The following is a 19,849-nucleotide window of genomic DNA, read 5'->3' on the forward strand; positions in this document are numbered from 1 at the left end:
GTTGATTTGGTCACCTGAGATAGAAATGGAAAAGTCTAGGAAGGGGAGGGAGGAGTCTGAGACGGTCCAGGTGAGTTTGAGGTCGGGGTGGAAGGTGTTGGTAAAGTGGATGAACTGTTCAACCTCCTCGTGGGAGCACGAGGCAGCGCCGATACAGTCATCGATGTCCAGCAGGCTAAGGTAAAAGGTAGGGAGGAGGGACTTGGGGGAGGGGCGTTGGAAATGCGATAGGTGAAAGGATCCAGCAGGCTAAGATAACAGGTAGGAAGGAGGGACGTGGGGGAGGGGTGTTGGAAATGCGAAAGGTGGAAGGTGATTTAGTGGTTTGGATCAGAAATTGGCTAGCTGAAAGAAGACAAAGGGTGGTGGTCGATGGGAAATGTTCATCCTGGAGTTCACTTACCAGTGGTGTATCGCAAGGATCTGTTTTGGGGCCACTACTGTTTGTCATTTTTATAAATGACCTGGATGAGGGCATAAAAGGACGGGTTAGTAAATTTGCGGATGACACTAAGGTTGGTAGAGTTGTGGATAGTGCTGAAGAATGTTGCAAGTTACAGAGGGACATAGATAAGCTGCAGAGTTGGCAAATGGAGTTTAATGCGGAGAAGTGAAGTGATTCACTTTGGAAGGAGTAACAGGAATAAAGAGTACTGGGCTAATGGTAAGATTCTTGGTAGTGTAGAAGAGCAGAGAGATCCATGTACATAGATCCATGAAAGCTGCCACTCAGGTTGACAGGGTTGTTCAGAAGGCATACAGTGTGTTAGCTTTTACTGAGTTTCGGAGCCACATAGTCATGCTGCAGCTGTACTAAACTCTGGTGCTGCTGCACTTGGAGTATTGCATAAATAATGCTGGTCACTGCATTATAGGAAGGAAGTGGAAGCTTTGGAAAGGGTTCAGAGGAGATTTAATCGGATGTTGCCTGGTATGGAGGGAAGGTCTTATGAGGAAAGGCTGAGGGACTCGAGGCTATTTTCATGAGAGAAGAGAAGGTTGCGAGGTGACTTATTTGAGACATACAAGGTAATCAGAGGGTTTGATAGCTTGGACAGTGACAGCCTTTTTCCTCAGATGGTGATGGTTAGCATGAGGGGATGTAGCTATAAATTAAAGAGTGATAGATATAGGACAGATGTCAGATGTAGTTTCTTTATTCAGAGAGTACTAGGGGCATGGAACGCACTGCCTGCAACAGCAGTAGACTCGCCAGCTTTAAGGGCATTTAAATGGTCATATGGATGAAAATGGTATGGTGTAGGTTAGATGGGCTTCAGATTGGTTCTACAGGTCGGTGCAACATCGAGGGCCGAGAGGGCCTGTAATGTTCTATGATTGACTGCTTGGTCAGCTTGACGACATGACTGTAGTTCAATGCTGTGAATTTCCACTAAACTATGCTTAAATCAATTAAACATCAAGACAGGTAAAGCTGTGAATCAGAGAAGCTCTCAACGCAATCCCTTTGAGATCAGCAATACTCTTACTTTGCAGCTGACTGCAAAATTTGGATTATTATTTCTCTTCTAGCATTATTCCTTTTCCTTTCACTTACATCTGCACACATATAGTGTTTTTAAACATATTTTTATTCCCTCTTTCTTTCAGGTATCCTTGCTGCATTCACTGCTTCCTAACCTGTTCACAGCTTCTACTATTTTGACTACAAAGGTTCATGAGACTGCCCTGAAGCAATTTGCTCTTCAGTTTTTTTTCCTTCACTCCACATGGGGAAGTACTTAATTTACAGTCATTTTCTGTCAGTGATACCAAGTTCAAAAATTTCCTTCACTGGGAATCACCAGTCTCAACCCACATTCCGCTATGCTACCACAATGCTGTCACAGGACACAAATTTAAATTAGCGTCCTTGGCACTGTTAGGAGTTCCCCAGAGACTGGCTAAATTCACTGGCAATGATTTAAATACAGTATTTTTCACAGAATTATTTTAAAAACATTCCTTTTTGTCATTTCTAATATGACTAATACAATCTGGGTGAATATACAAAAGGTTGAGAACAGTAACTGTGACCTTTAAAATTACATGACAACATATTCTCTTCCTGACAGCATTCAAAGTTGACATGTACAACAATGTAAAAACATTATATTTATGTAGTTTTCCATCATGTATCAGATGTCACACATACAGTCCATTTAAAATAAAGTTGTAGGTTGCAACTAGGGTGTTGGTGAGGCTACAACTTGAGTACTGTATACAGTTTTGGTCCCCATATTTAAAAAGGATATGTTGGTATGGAAGCAATTCAAAAGACACTCAATATGCTTGATTTCTGAGATGAAGGTTTGACTTATCACACAAGTTTAGGTTTTTATTTATTAGAGTTTAGAAGAATGAGGGGTGAATTTATTGAAACTTACAAGATTTTGAGAAGGCTTGATAGAATAAAATGATGTTTTCACTAATGAGGGGGTTTTGAACTACAGGAACATAGATACAGAATAAGTTAACACTCATTTAAAACAGCAATGCAGAGAAATTTCTTCTCTCAGAAGGTCGTGAATGTTTGGAATTCTCTATTAGAGAGTTGTGGAGGCTAGATTCCTGAAAGTACTTCAAGAGAAGGAAGATAAATTTTTCAAATATCGAAGAATTGAGGGCCATGAGGAGCTGAACGAAAGAGGAGTTGAGGTCTGTGGCAGATCAACCATGATGTTATAGAATGGCAGAGCAGGCTTAAGGGCTGAATGGCCTACTCCTCTGCCCATTTTTTTGTTATGTTCTTGGGAAAAAAGGAAATAAAGACAACCATAATGATAATGGTAGACAAAAGCCAGAATATGCATCATTTAACTAACTTTGGTAAGGATACTTTTAAAAGAAGAAAATCATGCTTCTCATTTCAACCTAAATAATGGTGAAACTCTGACCGTATCTAGTGTTTAATTGATGGTATTTAGATTTGAGGCCTTTAAAGACCTAGCTTTGGCTTAATGACAAAGTAATAAACGGTGCCTAGCAATGGCATGGTGCTCATAGCCTTAAATAAGCAATACAGTATGCACAGTATGCAGTTTCTACACAGATAGTAAATTCCACCTGCCCATTTGACCTTTCTTATCAAGCTTTAATGTCAATATTTACAATGTAAAAATAATATGGCAGCATTTATTCTACAATTTCAGTCAATAGCTGTTAACTACCATTACATAGAACATAGAACAGTACAGCACAGAACAGGCCCTTCAGCCCACGATGTTGTGCCGACCATTGAGCCTCATGTATGCACCCTCAAATTTCTGTGACCATATGCATGTCCAGCAGTCTCTTAAATGTCCCCAATGACCTTGCTTCCACAACTGCTGCTGGCAACGCATTCCATGCTCTCACAACTCTCTATGTAAAGAACCTGCCTCTGACATCCCCTCTATACTTTCCTCCAACCAGCTTAAAACTATGACCCCTCGTGTTAACCATTTCTGCCCTGGGAAATAGTCTCTGGGTATCGACTCTACCTATGCCTCTCATTATCTTGTATACCTCACATATCTTGGCAACATGGTGGTATTGATGAACAGAACCTGCAATATCTCCCAAAGGTGCTTCCTGACCTTATCTCATTGTCCCCAACTTCGCAGCCTCGTCTCTCAACTCTTGCACAGGCTGCTGTCCTTGTGCACATCCTTTCTTGTACCCTTGGCCCCTTCAGCCCACTTTGCAACTTTGCCACTCAGTATTCAATTCTTTATATCTCCTTTGTTCCACCATTCCTCTCCATTACCCTCCCAACATTAGTTCTGGTTTTCTCTCTACAATCGTGTAACTCAGGCTATTCTTCATGCACTTGGCATTCAGCATAAACCTCTATCCTGGATCTTTCTTACTTGATCATTCTTCAAATAGACTTGGTCATTCTAGCTTCTGCTTCTAGACTCATTACTAACCTTGTTCTTTGCTGCCCTGATACTCAGCATATACCTGATCTCACAACCTCCTAGCCCCATTATCCCCTTAAGCATTGGTGCTCAGTGTGCCTCCTGCTTTCCTCATGTAACCATCCTCAATATCATGAAAATTACATTCTTCAGTCCCAACCGGTCTCTAATCTGTTCTTCTGCCAAGCTTCCAAACCAGCATTTAGCCCAGTTTTTCACCTGGATCTGGATATGATTCCCCTCATTTACATTGCTTCCTAGCACTCCTATCAAATCTCCTCTCCAAGGAAAATAGGTCCCACTTCTCCTATCTTTCCCCATAACTGAATTGTCTAATCCCTGGAATCTCTTCTGCGCTGTCTCCAATGTATTCACATCCTTCCTATAGTGTGGTGGCCAGAACAGTATACAGGTACAATAGTCCAGGTGAGGTCTAACCACTGTCTAACCTAAGTTTATCAAATACTGTTCTTATACCCTCTACCATTATTTATGAAGCCTAGAATACTGCATGCTTTATTAGCAGTTCTTTCTGTCACCTTCAATGATTTATCTACATAAACTCCCAGGTCCCAATGATTCTGCACATCTTTTACAATATTAGCCTTTACTTTATGCTATGTTCTTATGTTCTTTGTATCAAATGTATCATCTCACATTGCCCTGCACTGAACTTCAGCTGCCACTATCTTTTCAAACTACCAATATCCTTTAGAAGCTCTACACTGTTCTCCACAGTTTATAATTTTCCCAAGGTTTGGTTTGACTGCAAACATTGAAATTGCCCCCGGCCCAAGATTTAGTTAACATATATATGTGTGTGTATTAGGAAAAGCAAGGGTCCCAATAACAACCCCTGAAATCCTCCACTACAAACCTTCCAGCCCAAAAAAATTAACCATTACTCTCCTTCCTAACCCTCAGCCAATTTTGTACCATGTTGTTACTGTTCATTTTATTCCCTGACCTACAACTTTCCTCACAAGTCTGCTGTATGGCAATGTTGAACATCTTCTCGAAATCCATCAACACATCAACAGACTCTCCCTTATCAACTCTACCTGTTACTTCTTCAACAAACTCCATTAAGTTGGTTAGATGTAATTTTCTCTTAAGAAATCTTCTAAATCAATCTACATCTTTCCATATTACGTATCCCAAATAATTGTTCCTAATGGTTTCCCCACCATCAGTGTTAAACTGATTGATCTGTAATTGCTGGGCTGATCTTCACAACTCTTATTGAACAGGGACATAATATCTGAGTTCTCCAGTCCTTGCGCACCATATCCCTCCCCCTCATCCAGGAACAATTGAAAGATTATGGCAAATGCCTCTGCAATTTTGACTCTTACTTCCCAAATGTCTTTGCACATTTCTCATCTGATCCTGGTATCTCATCAACTTTAAATACTAACAACTTATCCCATACTTCTTCGTTATCAATTTTTAAGCCTTCCAGTGATGGGGTTTCCTCCTCTGTTACCATGTATTGGGCAGCATCCAATTCCTTTGTAAAAATAGATGGAAAGTATTTATTTAACACCTCAACCTTGATTCTTGAATCAAGTGTAAATCCCCTTTTTGGTCCTTAATCGATCCTATTCCTCCTTTTGCCTTACTATTGAGTGCTTAAATCAGATTTTGGAATTCCTGTTTATGCTAGCTTCCAGTTTTTTTTAACAATCCCTCTTTGCTTCTTGTATGCACTTTTTCATTTTCCTTCTAAACCTTCTGCATTCCACTTGATTTTTAAAAAAATTCTCTCCTGGGATATGGGCATGGTTGGCCAGCCTTTACTGCACGTTCCTAGGTGCCATTGAGAAGGTGGTGTTGAGCTGCGTTTTTGAATTGCTGCAGTTCAAGTGCTGCAGATCGACCCACAATACCCTTAGGGAGGGAATTCCAGGATTTTGAACCAGTGACAGTGAAGGAATGGCAACATATTTCCAAGTTAGGATAGTAAGTGACTTGGAGGGGAATTTGCAAGTGATGGTGTTCCCATACATTAGCTGCCCTTGTCCTTCTACAGTACAAGCTCGATTATCTGAACATCAATTATCTGAATTTTGGATTATCCGAACAACATCTCAAGGTCCTGTAAAAATGGCATTAGGCAATTCAGCATTCAGTTATCAGTTAAACAGCATTATGGCAAGTATTGCCGGATAACCAAGAAATGTTCGGATAACTGGCACTCACAAATTACCGCTTGTTTACGATCAAATCAATTATCCAAACGATCGATTATCCAAACAAAATACTCCCCACCCGACTCGTTCGAAAATACAAGGTTCTTCTGTAGATGGAAGTAGTTGTGGGTTTGGAAGGGGCTTTCTAAACATCATTGGTGAATTTCTACAGTGCACCTTGTAGATAGTACATACTGCTGTTGCTCTGCTGCATTATTGGTGATGGAGGGAGTGGATGCTTGTGGATATGATGCCAATCAATCAAGTCCTGGATGGTGTCACGTTCTTGAGTGTTGATGGAGCTGCACTAATCCAGACAAGTGGGTAATATGCTGACTTTTGCCTTGTAATGGTGGACAGAGTTTAGGGAGTCAGGAAGTGAGTTACCCGCCTTAGTATTCTTAGCCTCTGACCTGCTTTTATGGCGAGTTCAACTGAGTTGGTCAATGGTAATGCCTAGGGCATTGACAGTGAGAGATTCAGTGACGGTAACGCCATTGTTCTTTCAAGGGGCAGTGGTTAGATGGTCTCTTATTAGACACAGTTACTGCCTGACATTTGTGTGGCATAAATGTTACTTGCCACATGTTGGCCCGAGTGTTGATATTGTCCAGATCTTGCTGCATTTGAACTTGGACTGCTTTGGTAGTTGAGGAGTCGTGAATGGTGCTGAACACTGTACAATCATTGGTAAACATCCCACATCTGACCTTATGATGAAGGTCATTGACGAAGCAGCTGAAGATGGTTGGTCCTTGACATTATCTAGATGAAATCCTGTAGAAATGTCCTGCAGCTGAGATGACTGACCTCTATCAACCACAACCATCATCACGTAAAGAAACCAACTGATTTACTATCCAACGTCTTTCAAAGGCACACTTTTTATCTCTATCTCCTTTGTCACCAGGGAGTTCTGGAATTATTTCTCCCAAACTCTTCTCTTGAGGAATTAACCTTTATTATGCAAATATCCATAACTTGAGCAGAGAATTATTTTAGTGATAGTGAATGGGTATACATTTTTGGTATGTTTAAAAGATTTATATGCATTTGTCTTTCCACACCTGCATTACACACCAAGTTACTGCTACTTCAGCAAATAACTGCCCACAAATTCCAGTGAGAAGAATGAGTTAAATGATCAGCTGGTCTAGTTTTCTTTTCTGGTGACAATGGTTTCACTGAGAATGTTGATCAAGACATTTGGACAGTTTTCTGTTTCCACAGTGTTTAAAGTCCACTGGAAAATATAGCATTTTAATATCACATGTAAGTGATAAACTAACTTTCCTGCAGTATAACACCAAAGAAGTGAAGTGGATGATTTGTGATATAATCTTATGATTTTAATTTGTCTTTGATTTTGTAACTTAATGCTTATTATCCTAAATTTAATTTACAAGCAAAATTGCAACAAACGGATTCCTTTTTGATTGCTGTTCCTACAGGTACAATGTTATCTTTACATTAAAGAGTTTTGATAGATAACTGTCACATACTACACAACCCAGCAACCATGCATCATGCTCTGTTGTATATAGTGTCATAGAGATCTACAGCACTGAAAAGAGTCTTGCTGCACTCGCATTTGTACTGATCAAATCCAACAATTCTAATCCCATTTCCCAGCAGCTGGACCATAGCCTTTTATGCCTTGGCATTGCAAGTGCACATTTAAATACGCCTTAAATGTTATGAGGGTTTGTGCCTCTATCACCTTTACCGGCAGTGAGTCCAGATTCCCCCACCACTCTAGGTGAACATGTATTTTCCTTGCATCTCCTCCAAATTTTTTGCCCCTTTCTTTAAATCTATGCACCTTGGTTACCGAACGTCGGCAATAAGGAAAACAAACATACTTTTGTTGCAAGTCGACATTCCACAACTCTGATATTGTAGTGAGCTGTTGCAGCTTTATTCATTTCTATGCAACTGTTCGCGATCACAAACACAGCTCCTTTTGGAAGTTTTACATTGGTGGCACGAAGTGGGTTGAATTCAATCAACTTGGCCTATGGAAAATAAAACGGCAAATTATACAGGTGAATCTGGTGCATTGTCTGACAAATGGATTCAGGGCAACCAGCATTAGAATCCAAAATTATGGAGTTCACAATATTACGTATGTCTCTAATGTAGTAATCTTGTTTATTAATGGTTGCTTTGACCCCCATTTACTCAGTTGGCAACTTGAGTGCAAAGTAACTAACTGAATTTTCACGAGGGACATTTCTCATTTGGGTGGTAGATAGTTAGGTTGCTTACATGCAAAAACAAACTTCAAAATGATAGGGTGATTCCATAAAGATGTTTAAAATTATGAAAGGGTGTGATAGAGAAGATCGAAAGAGATCACTTCCATTGAGGGACAGTCTCTAATATGGATGCAGAGATAGAAGTTTAAACACAAGTGATTTAAGAGAGCAGGAGAAACTTCCTTTCTTCACAGACTACAGTGAAGTAGTGAAATGCCAGTGATTGAAACTGGGAACAAATTAACATTTTATATACAGGTTAGATATAGGTGGCAGACGGGAAAGAAGTAAGGGATTTATCTAAAGTACAAATCATTGCTCATAGTTTTTCTGTTGTGATTTCTTTATATATCTATTTAAATACAAGTGGCCTCAGCACCCATTAGCCACAGCAGCGTCACCACATTTTGTTTTCTAGTTGCGCTTCCTGGAAACTATATGCATATGGATGTGTGGTGGAAGTAGGATGGGACTCAGCAGTAATGTCCTCTTCAGTCAAACAGCCTCCCAGATACACAATGGGCTTTAGTAAAAAGAATTAATACTTGAGTTAGACATAGGATGGAATCACCATCACAGCATAAGTCAGCTATTGCAGCTTTATTCATTTCTATGCAACTATTCGCAATCACAAACACAGCTCCTTTTGGAAATTTTGCATTGGTGACACGAAGTGGGTCGAATTCAATCAACTTGGCCTATGGAAAATAAAACAGCAAATTAAACAGTTGACAGGAAGAACATTTTGGAGCTGATTTTCACCACGGAGAGCTTCTCCACTGCAGTGAAAATGGCAGAAAACAGGAGAAATCCTAAGTCCCACCCCTGTACCCAGCATTCTCCATTGTCTTAGAGGTGGGGTTGGGGGTGGTCCAAAGGTCATGAATGAGCATTTCACAGCGGGTGCCTCCATTCGAGTCAGATATTAAAGCCCCTGATGTCTGGAGCCCAGTATGTGGAGAAGGTCTGTTCTCAGGTTATTTCTTTTTGATAGCCTGGGAACCCCTTTGGGGAGGTGAGGTATTCACGTGAGTATGGCCCCAGGAAACCTTGGAGGAGGTCAGGTATGATTTCAGAGCGGAAGGGAATAAAGTGCTCTTTGGGATTGGAAGCCATGATAAAGACTGACATAAAATGGCATAAACCTGTTGGAACTGTCCAACTTGCTGAGAGCTGTAAAATGTGTCATTAAGCACTGACCTTTCAAGAATTGTCAACACCTGTCATAAGTTGTTTTTATGAATGACTGTGCAATAAAGTGTATTCTGCACTATAAAACTGTAAGAAATTGACTTTTATTTCTTTTCTCCTGTTTTGCATGGGTACTTGAGTACACAGGTGGAAAGGCATGGTGGGTGGAAGTAGGCACTAAATTGGCATCAGAGTATAAGAGGCCATGGGGGTGGGAAGAGGACTTTAAACGACACTGGTTGGCATGGATGAGACCGGAGGGTGAATGGAATGATTGGGATGGGAAGGGTGAGGGGGTGAAGGAATTTGTATATTTTATTCTTTATTTTGATTTTTGAACAAAGTGCTTGAGCCCAGAGACAGGCCTTCCTCTAGTCTGCCTCAGGTACTGGCAGGTCCTCAGCTGTTCCTGGGTCACCTGGCCAGACTTCCAATCTAGTCCAACTCACACAAGCAGACTGAAATTGGGGTGGATGGGAGGTCTTTTTTTAAGGGTTTGGTTTACAGAGCTACAGTTCTCAAAACTGAAGCCTGAGTGTAAGATTTTGTGCAGAACTGGGAAAAGTATATTACCTTTTCCATCTGTCCCTATTCTTCTGAATTAAGTAAAAACATCAGAAAACAGTCAGATCTATTATGAGTACCTGCAATGAAAAGTATAACATTTACACTTGACCCAACATTCCACTCCATGTCATTTCAGTTGTATGTTTGACGATCACGTACTGCCTGAATCTCAACTAAAACCGTAAAGGAGAAACACTTTCATATTTGCTAGAGCCTCAGACAGTGTTGTTGCCAAGTGCAGCAAGACTTGCCAAGTCTCGTAGATAATAACTTGTCAGCAGCAGCATTCCTACGAGAATATCCTTATTGTTCACCTACTGAGTGTGAAATTATATATTGCTCAGTCACTATTAATACTGAAATTATGATTAAAAATGCAATTCTGCAGTTCATCTCAACATAATACTGTATTTAAGCATAAAATCTGTTCAGAAAGGATGACCTTCCATTTACAACTAGTGCACACTACAAAAGACGAATTAACAAATAAAAGTGATCAAATGCAATTTTATACAAATATGAAATTCTTAAAAATAGTTTTAAAATTACATTTTGCTCAACAAGGTGTTAGTATGAAGTTCTTGTAAATGGACCAAACATTAGTTCAAACTATCCTACTATGGATATTATCCTATTTATTCAAGCAGGCTCTACATATATACAATTCTTTTTCATGAAATCCCTACAGTATAGAAGCATCATTTGGCCCATCAAGTCTATACTAACCCTCTGATTAGCATGCCACCCAGACCCAATCCCCTACCTTTTCCTTGTAACCCTGCATTTCCCATGGCTAATCCACCAAGCCGGGACACCATGGGGCAATTTAGCATGGCCAATCCACCTAACCTGCACACCTTTGGGCTGTGAGAGGAAACTGGAGCACCCGGAGGAAATCCACGCAGACACTGGGAGAATGTACAAACTTCACACAGACAGTCGCCCAAAGCTAGAACTGAAACTGGTTCCCTGGCGCTGTGAACCACTGAACCACTGTGATGCCCCTGTCTTTCAGAAGACATCCCTCACAAGTAAAACTCTGTACATCTACTTCTATTCAACACTAACAGAGAACTGTCAATAAATGTCATTCACTATCCATTCAGAATAGCATGTCTTTCTGAGTATTTGGTTACTTTGGTCTTTGCTTTGCAATTAAAGGAAATGGGTCTGTGAAATATAATGGGCAACTGAGTATGAAATTCCTGTGTTGTCTTCTTGGAATACACACATGGTACCATCAAGTATTCTAATATTTCAAATACTCATTCTCACGTCAGGTACAAATATTATCAGTGACAAGTAGAAAGCATTAAGCCAAATGCATAGGACACCACAATCTGCAAGTTTCACTCTCAACTATATACCATTTTGACTTGGAACTATATCTCTGTTACTGAGTCAAAATCCTGGAATGCCCTTTCTTACAGCACTACGAGTGCCCCTACACCCAAGAACTGCAGTGGTTTAGGCAGCTCTCCAACACCTTCACAGCAAATAGGGATAGCAATAACCCAACAACACCCATTTTCCATAATCAAATTTTAAAAAGGATAAAATTGATACCTGCACAAATTTAACTATCATTGTTCTTCATTGCCACCTATGTTTCATACTGAAAGCTAAGTCTCAATATAACTGGATAAACAATTATTAACTCTAGCCTTTTTTGAAAGTCATTCCATATATCGAACTTTATCAAAAGTATCCTGTAAATCTGTAAATGGTTTCCACTATATAGCTCTAAAGCATGAGTTCCAATTCTTGAGCTTTCGTTAACTTCTCAAAGAAATCCAGCAGAATAATAGAAAATTGTCCATTACTCTCATAACATTTTGTTCTTCAGATAAGTTATTTAGATTGTGTTATTAGGTTCCAGATGAAATAACCCAAACTGTTAAGTTCCCTGAAAAAGAGGGATGAATGTGCTCCCCTTGTTTATTCACCCACACACCTTGGTTGAATGCAACAAGGTTAGTTTATAAAGCATCCCATCCCTTGTGGATACCTTTCTCCCTGACCAAAATGAACTTATTTTTAAAACAGGCCAATTTAACCAGACTTTCTTGAATCATCAGAAAGTGAGTTTATTAATTAAGAAACGTGAAAGGCAATAGTAACGCAACACACAGATTTGAAATAAGTGGAGAGTTCAAAAGATACAAGTTAAGAAAATAAATATACAGATCAATTGCTGAATTATTTGTGAAAAGCAAGAATTTGCTGCTATTGCAGTGGAGGTACTGTCTGCACTGACGTTGGTAGTTGAACAGTCAGTTTCATGAATCTTGTTTTTGTAGGCTAATTGAAGATCCTGCATCCTGATTCCTCCTTGTAACTGGTTTGTACTCAAGAGTAATAGAGGGCCTTCCTTTACATACAACACAGGGATAATTCTTTGACTGTAAATTTCACAGCAAGTTAATGCTCAAAACCAGGAAAGTACACAAAACAGACATCAGTCCCACCAGCCCACTCCAGAATTCTCAAACTAGCTTCTTAACCCTTTTTTTGAAATTTCTTGGAGAGTAATAGATTTTTCTGCAAGAGGTGACTCTCTGCTGAGAAGAGTGAGCGGCAGTCAACCAGTTTCGTTGCTCCCTGTTTGAAGTTTCCCTGACAATTTACATGTGCAACATTCCATGGGTTTCAGACAAGCCTTTGTCATACAGTCACTGAATTTAAAGCCACAATTTTTCCATAGCCATCCTTCTTTTAAGTAGTACATATTTTGGAATTAAAAATTTAAAATAAGCAAAGTACTTTGGAATTCTGACCAGTCATCGATCATTTGCCACATAATACTTCAAGGCATTTGCCCGCTACAGCTATTGGGTATAATTAGTCTTCAACTTGCCAGATTCATGTAGTGAAAACATACTTCATTGCTCATTTCCAAGATTCCAATATAAGTGTAGCTTATTTCTCCTCTCATTTCCTGGAGACTTTTAAGATGCTTTTCTTGCAAATGTCTAGTTCATGGTTCATGTGCTTTGGTACATCATTTTTTGTTTCAGGAATTAAACTCTAACCGTAGAAAATTGAATAATTATAAATAAAGCAGCTCCATTTAAAAGGTTGGGTTCATGTTGCTTTAAGAGACTAACAACTAGGAATGATTTGGAGATGCTGGTGTTGGACTGGGGTGTAAAAAGTTAGAAATCACACAACACCAGGTTATAGTCCAACAGGTTTAATTGGAAGCACGCTAGCTTTCGGAGCACCGTTCCTTCATCAGGTGGTTGTGATGAAGGAGCGTCACTCCAAAAGCTAGTGTGCTTTCAATTAAACCTGTTGGACTATAACCTGGTGTTGTGTGATTTTTAACAACTAGGACGGTAAGGTAACTAAAATGCTGAGCTTTAGTGATGCCCAGATCACCTAAAACAAATGACAATTCAGAAGGTTACCTAGTTTGATTAATAGAATCAAAAAAGTAGTGGAACTGTAAAGATAGCAGATGGCTTTCTTAGCTCTTTATGTGGTGTCTTCAAAACTTGCAGTCATGTCTGCTCAGACAATCAGAGCAAAGTTAGCTTAAAAACATTCAGTAAACACCAGAAGTCAGATTAAGGGCAGTCAGAAAACTGCATTGTAAATGAGATGGGTGGAACTTATGAAGGCTTTCTGGTATCAGTTTGCCTGGAAATCTGTTTGCTGGAACAGGTTTGTTTCACTTTGAAGCTGGGAGAGTACTGAAGCAACAAAAATATACTACCTCCTTATGACTTAACCCATTGTGAGGTACCTTGTAGAATGCCTTCCAGAAGTCCAAAAACAACACGTCAACTGGTTCCCCTCTGTCCACTCTGGTTGAGACTTCCTCAAAAAAACTCTCATAAATTAGTCAGACATGTCTTCCCTGTCATTTGATTAGATTATGATTTTCCAAATGTTCTTCCAGTACTTCCTTAATAATTAATTCCAATACTTTTCCAACAATAGATGTCAGGCTAATAAGCTTACAGTTAGCTGATTTTTGCCTCCCTCCCTTTTTTTGCAGTTTTCCAAATCTCTGGTACTTATCCAGAATCCAAGGAGTTTTGGAAAATTACAACTAATGTATCCAATGCATACATCTCTTTGATTACTTAATTTTCGCCACTTGAATGACGCAGTTCAATGTACTCAGAAAAAGTGTGAAACTATTGAATTTTTCCATTTAAGATTTATGCTTAGTTTCCTTTATTTAATTTGAAAAGTAATATGTGGAATGAGTTAAGTATTGGATACACATCATAGTAGCCACTTCATAGAAGTGATGACATTTGCAAAGATTTGAAATTTACACATGACACACCGTTCCTTTCTCTGCCAGGAATGAAATCGATTGGTCCATACCCCCACCTTCAGTGCCAATGTACCGCTCACACTTTGCACAGATCTCTGCAATTTCTACCTAGAAATAAATTGAGAAGAAATGTTAAATGTGGTCTACATATCAAACTGAATTCATACCAAAAAAATCACTTGTTTAGTTAAAAAAAAATTATCACCACCCGCACACTTCCCTCCAAGTTACACACTATAATGGCCTGGATCTTGTCACAAATTCTTTCAATACCCTTAGGCCAAAACCCTGAATATTCTTTCCAAATAGCACCATGAATTGTTATGAAGGCGTAGAGGTACTATACCTTTAAGAGAGTTGAAAAGCTAGCAAAACTGCCTGACACAGCACAAGGTGTTCTGAACAAAGTAACAATGCAACACATGATTGATACAAATAGCAATCTAGGTTGCCATGAGGCAAAAACAAATTCAAATTCAGCCAATCAGTTTAAATTATGCTTCAAGATACCAAAATCCAATCACATTTGAATTTAGTATTTTGATAATATTAAAATCAATGAAACAATCCGATGTTCAGCGGTAAAAAAAACAGACATTTTGAACAGCTAGAGGGAGAACTGCCACAGAAACTGCTAGCTCAAGAGCTCGCTCAGAGGTACCTATCTGGGGAAAGAGTTTGCACAGCAGAACATCAAAACTAACCTGGAAAGAAGCTACAGAGGAAAATCTACAGAGGAAACTTGGCAACGCTGATGAAACAGGGTTTTTTTTGTAAATCTTAATCGGGATTTGTTTAATCGGACTAGCGTTGTAGAGTGTGAGGTAAAAGATAGGTTTAAGAGAAAGGAGTTGTAAATTCATGTTGGTTTTAATATTCTCTGTTGGACTTAAAGAATAAAGTTGTTAATTTTTACTTTAAATAGTGACCTCGGGGTAGCCCTTTGCCTCAAATTTTAACAGATTACAGCACGGGTTCATCTTTTCTATGTTGCTGGTTTAAATTAGCAGAGGGGTTTACCCTGTGTTGTAACAGAATGGATGCACCAGATGGATGATAGCTGCAGAAGGTGGCACAACACCATCTTTGCAAAGGCACCTAGGAATGGGAAACAAATGTCTTGCCAATGATGCTCATGTTGCATGAAAAAAATAGAGAAAAAAACTACTGATTGCATATATTTCCCACCTCAGTGACAATCCCCAAGGCCTGCATCTGTTTTTCTCAAACATTGAATAATTTTCAGAGCTGATTTTAACAAATTAATTGTAAGTCAACATCATGATGTTGTATTAGGAATTAATGAAACACTGCAACGTGCAGAATCTTGCATGAAATATGTTGGGACATCTCAATCCTCTCCTTGATCAATTCAGATCCATAGTCATGAATCGAAAAACATGAAAACATCAGAGTTAATGGGTATGTTATCTGTAATGGGGTGGAGGCATTTGGTACAGAAAGCTGATGCACAAAGTAGAAAAGTCCTTTTCATGTTCCAATAGTGTCACACTCCACATCCACTCAGCTGAAAAAAAAACAAGTTTTAAAACCAAACTATAAATATGCTTATTTCAGAGAAGACTGAAAATCCTCAGGGTCTGTTACAAATGGAAGCTTGCATAGCATGGAAATGAGAACATGAGAAAAATCTGCCAAAATTGGAGAGGTTGAAGACAAGGTTTCTTTGTTATTCATTCAGGGGATGCAGGCACCAATGGTTGGACCAACATTTAATGCACGGTCCTAGGTGCCCCTTAAGAAGAAGGGTGATAAGCTGCCTTTTTAAGCCTCTGCAGCACATTTGATATAGGTACACCCATCATAATACTGTCCTGGTGGGAGCTCCAGGATTTTCACCAATGACACTGAAAATACAGCGATTTGTTTCCATGTAAGAACGGTGTGTGCTGTGAAGGGGTACTTGCAGATGGTGGTTTACTTTTGTACCTGCTGCCTTTGTCCTTCTAGATGGGAGTGGATAAGGCTTTGAAGGTGCTGTTTAAGGAGCCTTGGTGAACGTTTGCATTGGTGATGGTGGAAATGAATGTATGTGGATGTGGTGCTTTGTCCTGGATAGGTTCAAGTTACTTGAGTTGCGTTGAGAATTGCACTCATTCAGGCAAGTAAAAAGTATTCCATCATATTCTTGTCATGTGTGTCACAAACAAAGAAAAGCACGAAAACCAGATGTTTTCAAAAGTTAGGTAGAGAAATAATAAAGTAAATATTGTGCTGCAAACTGCAAAGTGCCAAGACAAAAGGAGAGTAAATATTCAAACCATAAACAAAATAGCCTGAGACTACAAGAAAACAATTGATGGATAGATCATTAAAATCAACTACAACAAGAAGTAGCCCAAGTAAAGCAAATAGAATATTGGGTTGGACACAACACGTGACATAGAACATAAATCATGGATGTGTTACTGAGTCTACATTGTGAATTAGCTCATTCCTCTTTTGAATACTGGGTACAATTCAAGTAGAATGCAGCAAGGAGACTAAAGCATATGAAAAGATGCACAAGATACCAGAGCTACAAAACTTAAACTAGACTATACTTTCGAAAATAAGGTGTGATGAGTACAGAAATGGATCAGTTATGTGTAAAACTGAATCTCCGCCCATTCTGATATATAATACAATTACTGGGTGCAGCATCACGCATTTGGAGGCAGTTCAGATAGTTCTGAGCAGTTGCAGATGAAGACAGTCATAGTTTCTACTCTTCATGTCGCCATCAGTACAAGTTAATCTTTAACTAATTAATGCGATGCAATAAACACATCTTGTTACTAAAGACAGGAGCCTCTTCTGCTGAGAATTACCAGTGACTCATTCTTCAACACAATCAATTAACAACACTATGGATTAATGCTAAAGAAAGACTGGCAGCAGTAGCTGCTCAAAAGAAGAACATGATTATTACACCATGGGCAGAAATATCTTGAAGTATTCAAATTCTAATGCTATTTAAAAGTTGAGCCATGGCCGATGGCTGAAAAAGAGAGGTGATAGGATGAAACAGATATAACTACCTAAATGTTATAAAAGTATTTGTCCAAAAATTTTACTGAGCTTGTTGTCCAATTTTATTCTTTAGAATTGCTGGCTAGAGGTCTCCATTTTCTGTAACAATCTTAAATCTGTTATCAAAGTTCTTTCCCAATCATATCAGATAAGAAATGGTACTCACAATCATCTCCATTTAGAACTATGAGGAAATTCAAAGGAACATACTTACATCGCAATGCATCAGATTTTCTGTTTCATCTAACAAATGGTTTTGCTAAAATTATCAGATATGTTCTTATGCTTTGTTCCACAAGTGGTCAATTCTGCAGAAAACACTAAATTCTATGGTAACTTCCATGGCTATTAAACTTGTAGAATTGTACTTTATTATACACATATGATTAAATCTGCAGTCACAACCATTTTCTAGAGTTATTTATGAATTATTACCATAATCTGACCTTCACAACAATGTGATATTTGTTTAATCAATCAATGTCTAATATTTTCCACAATGAATGAATAGCATGGTTTTATCTGCACACTATTTGGATTTAACAATTCTGTGAAATATTTTTTAAAAATCAATTTCAACTGTCAAAACCTGATATCTTAGCAACACAGGTGAAAGGCTGGTGAAAGTATTCACTTATTTACTTCCAGGAACAAGAGAAACTCCTTCTACTGGACCAGACTTTGCAGTAATAATAAAAACGAATGTGTCAGTATTCACCTTCATTAATCCTTTCAAACTGATAGCAAGTCCTGGAGTCTGCAAAAAAGCAGTTGAACCTGGAAATCTAAACGTTGCTGCTAGTGATTTCATGCTTTTCAAAAGGATGTACTGTTGAAGTCCATGCAGGCTGCAATCAAATAGGATTTGCTATGTTGATGAAAACATGCCCTTTTAATTCTGTTAGTCTTTCTATAAACATCCTTGAAATATTGAGCATTGTTGAATGGGATGTAACTGGGATATTAATGGAATAAATAATACTGGGTTCATATCTACTTCTGAAAAGTTCTTCTGAAAAAAACATTTAAATTTGTGAATGGCAAAATTTCTGATAAGCATTAACATATTTTCCACTTAAATTTATGATGTTTTAGCTTCTGTCTTAATCCATTGTGAAATTTCCAATCATTTATTTTGTTCTACATAAAAATTTAATTGAAAATGAAGTGCATTTGTTTCTTGGTTGGGGATCTATGACAATACTTAAAAATGAAATTGGTCTGTTGGCATCACTGATTCAAGATGTCCTGACTTAACACCAAATTCAAATTAATATAAGGAGAATGAAAATCCACAGCAGAGTTCACTAGATCTTTGTGGTCAGCAACAAACATTATTGTTTTGCCATTGATCATAAAATCTCAGCAATTATTTGCAAAATGTTCAAGAGGACCAATTTTAGTCTAAATCATGTAAAATGCTATTACTACTCTCACTAAATATTTTAACATATATTTCTCTGTTGTTTTTAATTATGCCGATTTGCTTAAGTATAGTTTGTCTTGTGCCCTAGCCAAGTTTGTTTCCCCAGTTAGAATGACCACTGACTACATGGAGATAAACTGCTCTCCTATTGCAGTAGATTCCTTAGATAATTTCCAAAAAATAAGGCCACCCACTGTTTGAATTTAGTTGCACTGTAGTTAACTGCTACCATTGTGTTATCCTATATTTATCCTCATGATTCTGCTTCCATACATATAATCCAAATGTGAGTAATGCTGATGAGATATATTAGAAGCAATTAAAAAGGCTAGAGATAAATGTTGTAGGTATAGTTTGACAAAATTTTATTTGTAGAACAATATTATTAGAACAAAGTATAAACGTTACTGATTTTAAGATTATATTCAGGAGCAGTAAAGATTAAAAGATCAGTACCAACACTGATATCACAAACTTGAATACCTGTGGAATATAGTTATAATGCAGTTAATTTTGGTTCACTTTACTGCACTAGATTTAAAGCAACTACTTAATAACATCAGACCTCATCATTTTTGAACCTGATGCTGTGCAATTAACTAAGATACACAAAAGATTTAATTATGCATGTCTTCCAAGTGAAATACAGTCTTATGAACAGTAAAATAAGATATACATTTTACGTACACTTGTAGAACCTGTTATGGACCAGGCCAGACCCTCTCAAAACATTTCAAGAAGGTCAACCAGACATTAACTTTTTTAATTGCTTTAGGCAGATGTAAGGTGAATATTCCAGAAGTGATGCAGCTGGTTAAACCACTGAGTTATAAACAGAATTTATTTACAGACTACCGAATTAAACACGAACAAAAGAGAAAACAATATAGAATAATTTAAGCTGTCTGAAAATCCAACCGACTCTATCGCAACTTAAATGACGCTGTTCCAATTTCCTGCAACATCCCCAAAAATACACCCTTTGTCAC

The 19,849-nt window shown here is 38.3% G+C and overlaps 1 protein-coding gene across 2 annotated transcripts in view; it reads right to left on the bottom strand.

Moving 5' to 3' along the window:
- Positions 1 to 19,849, bottom strand: part of galk2 (galactokinase 2) — a 119,967-nt gene that overhangs the window by 38,702 nt on the left and 61,416 nt on the right. For both annotated transcript variants that reach the window (XM_043677417.1, XM_043677418.1), the window contains 2 exons: positions 14,411 to 14,509; positions 7,957 to 8,109 (listed from right to left, as the gene is read on the bottom strand). In XM_043677417.1, the coding sequence (XP_043533352.1) occupies positions 7,957 to 8,109; positions 14,411 to 14,509 (252 nt within the window). The remainder of the gene's footprint in view (positions 1 to 7,956; positions 8,110 to 14,410; positions 14,510 to 19,849) is intronic.

The sequence above is a fragment of the Chiloscyllium plagiosum genome, chromosome 36, assembly GCF_004010195.1.
Source record: "Chiloscyllium plagiosum isolate BGI_BamShark_2017 chromosome 36, ASM401019v2, whole genome shotgun sequence".
Taxonomy (NCBI): Eukaryota; Metazoa; Chordata; class Chondrichthyes; order Orectolobiformes; family Hemiscylliidae; genus Chiloscyllium; species Chiloscyllium plagiosum.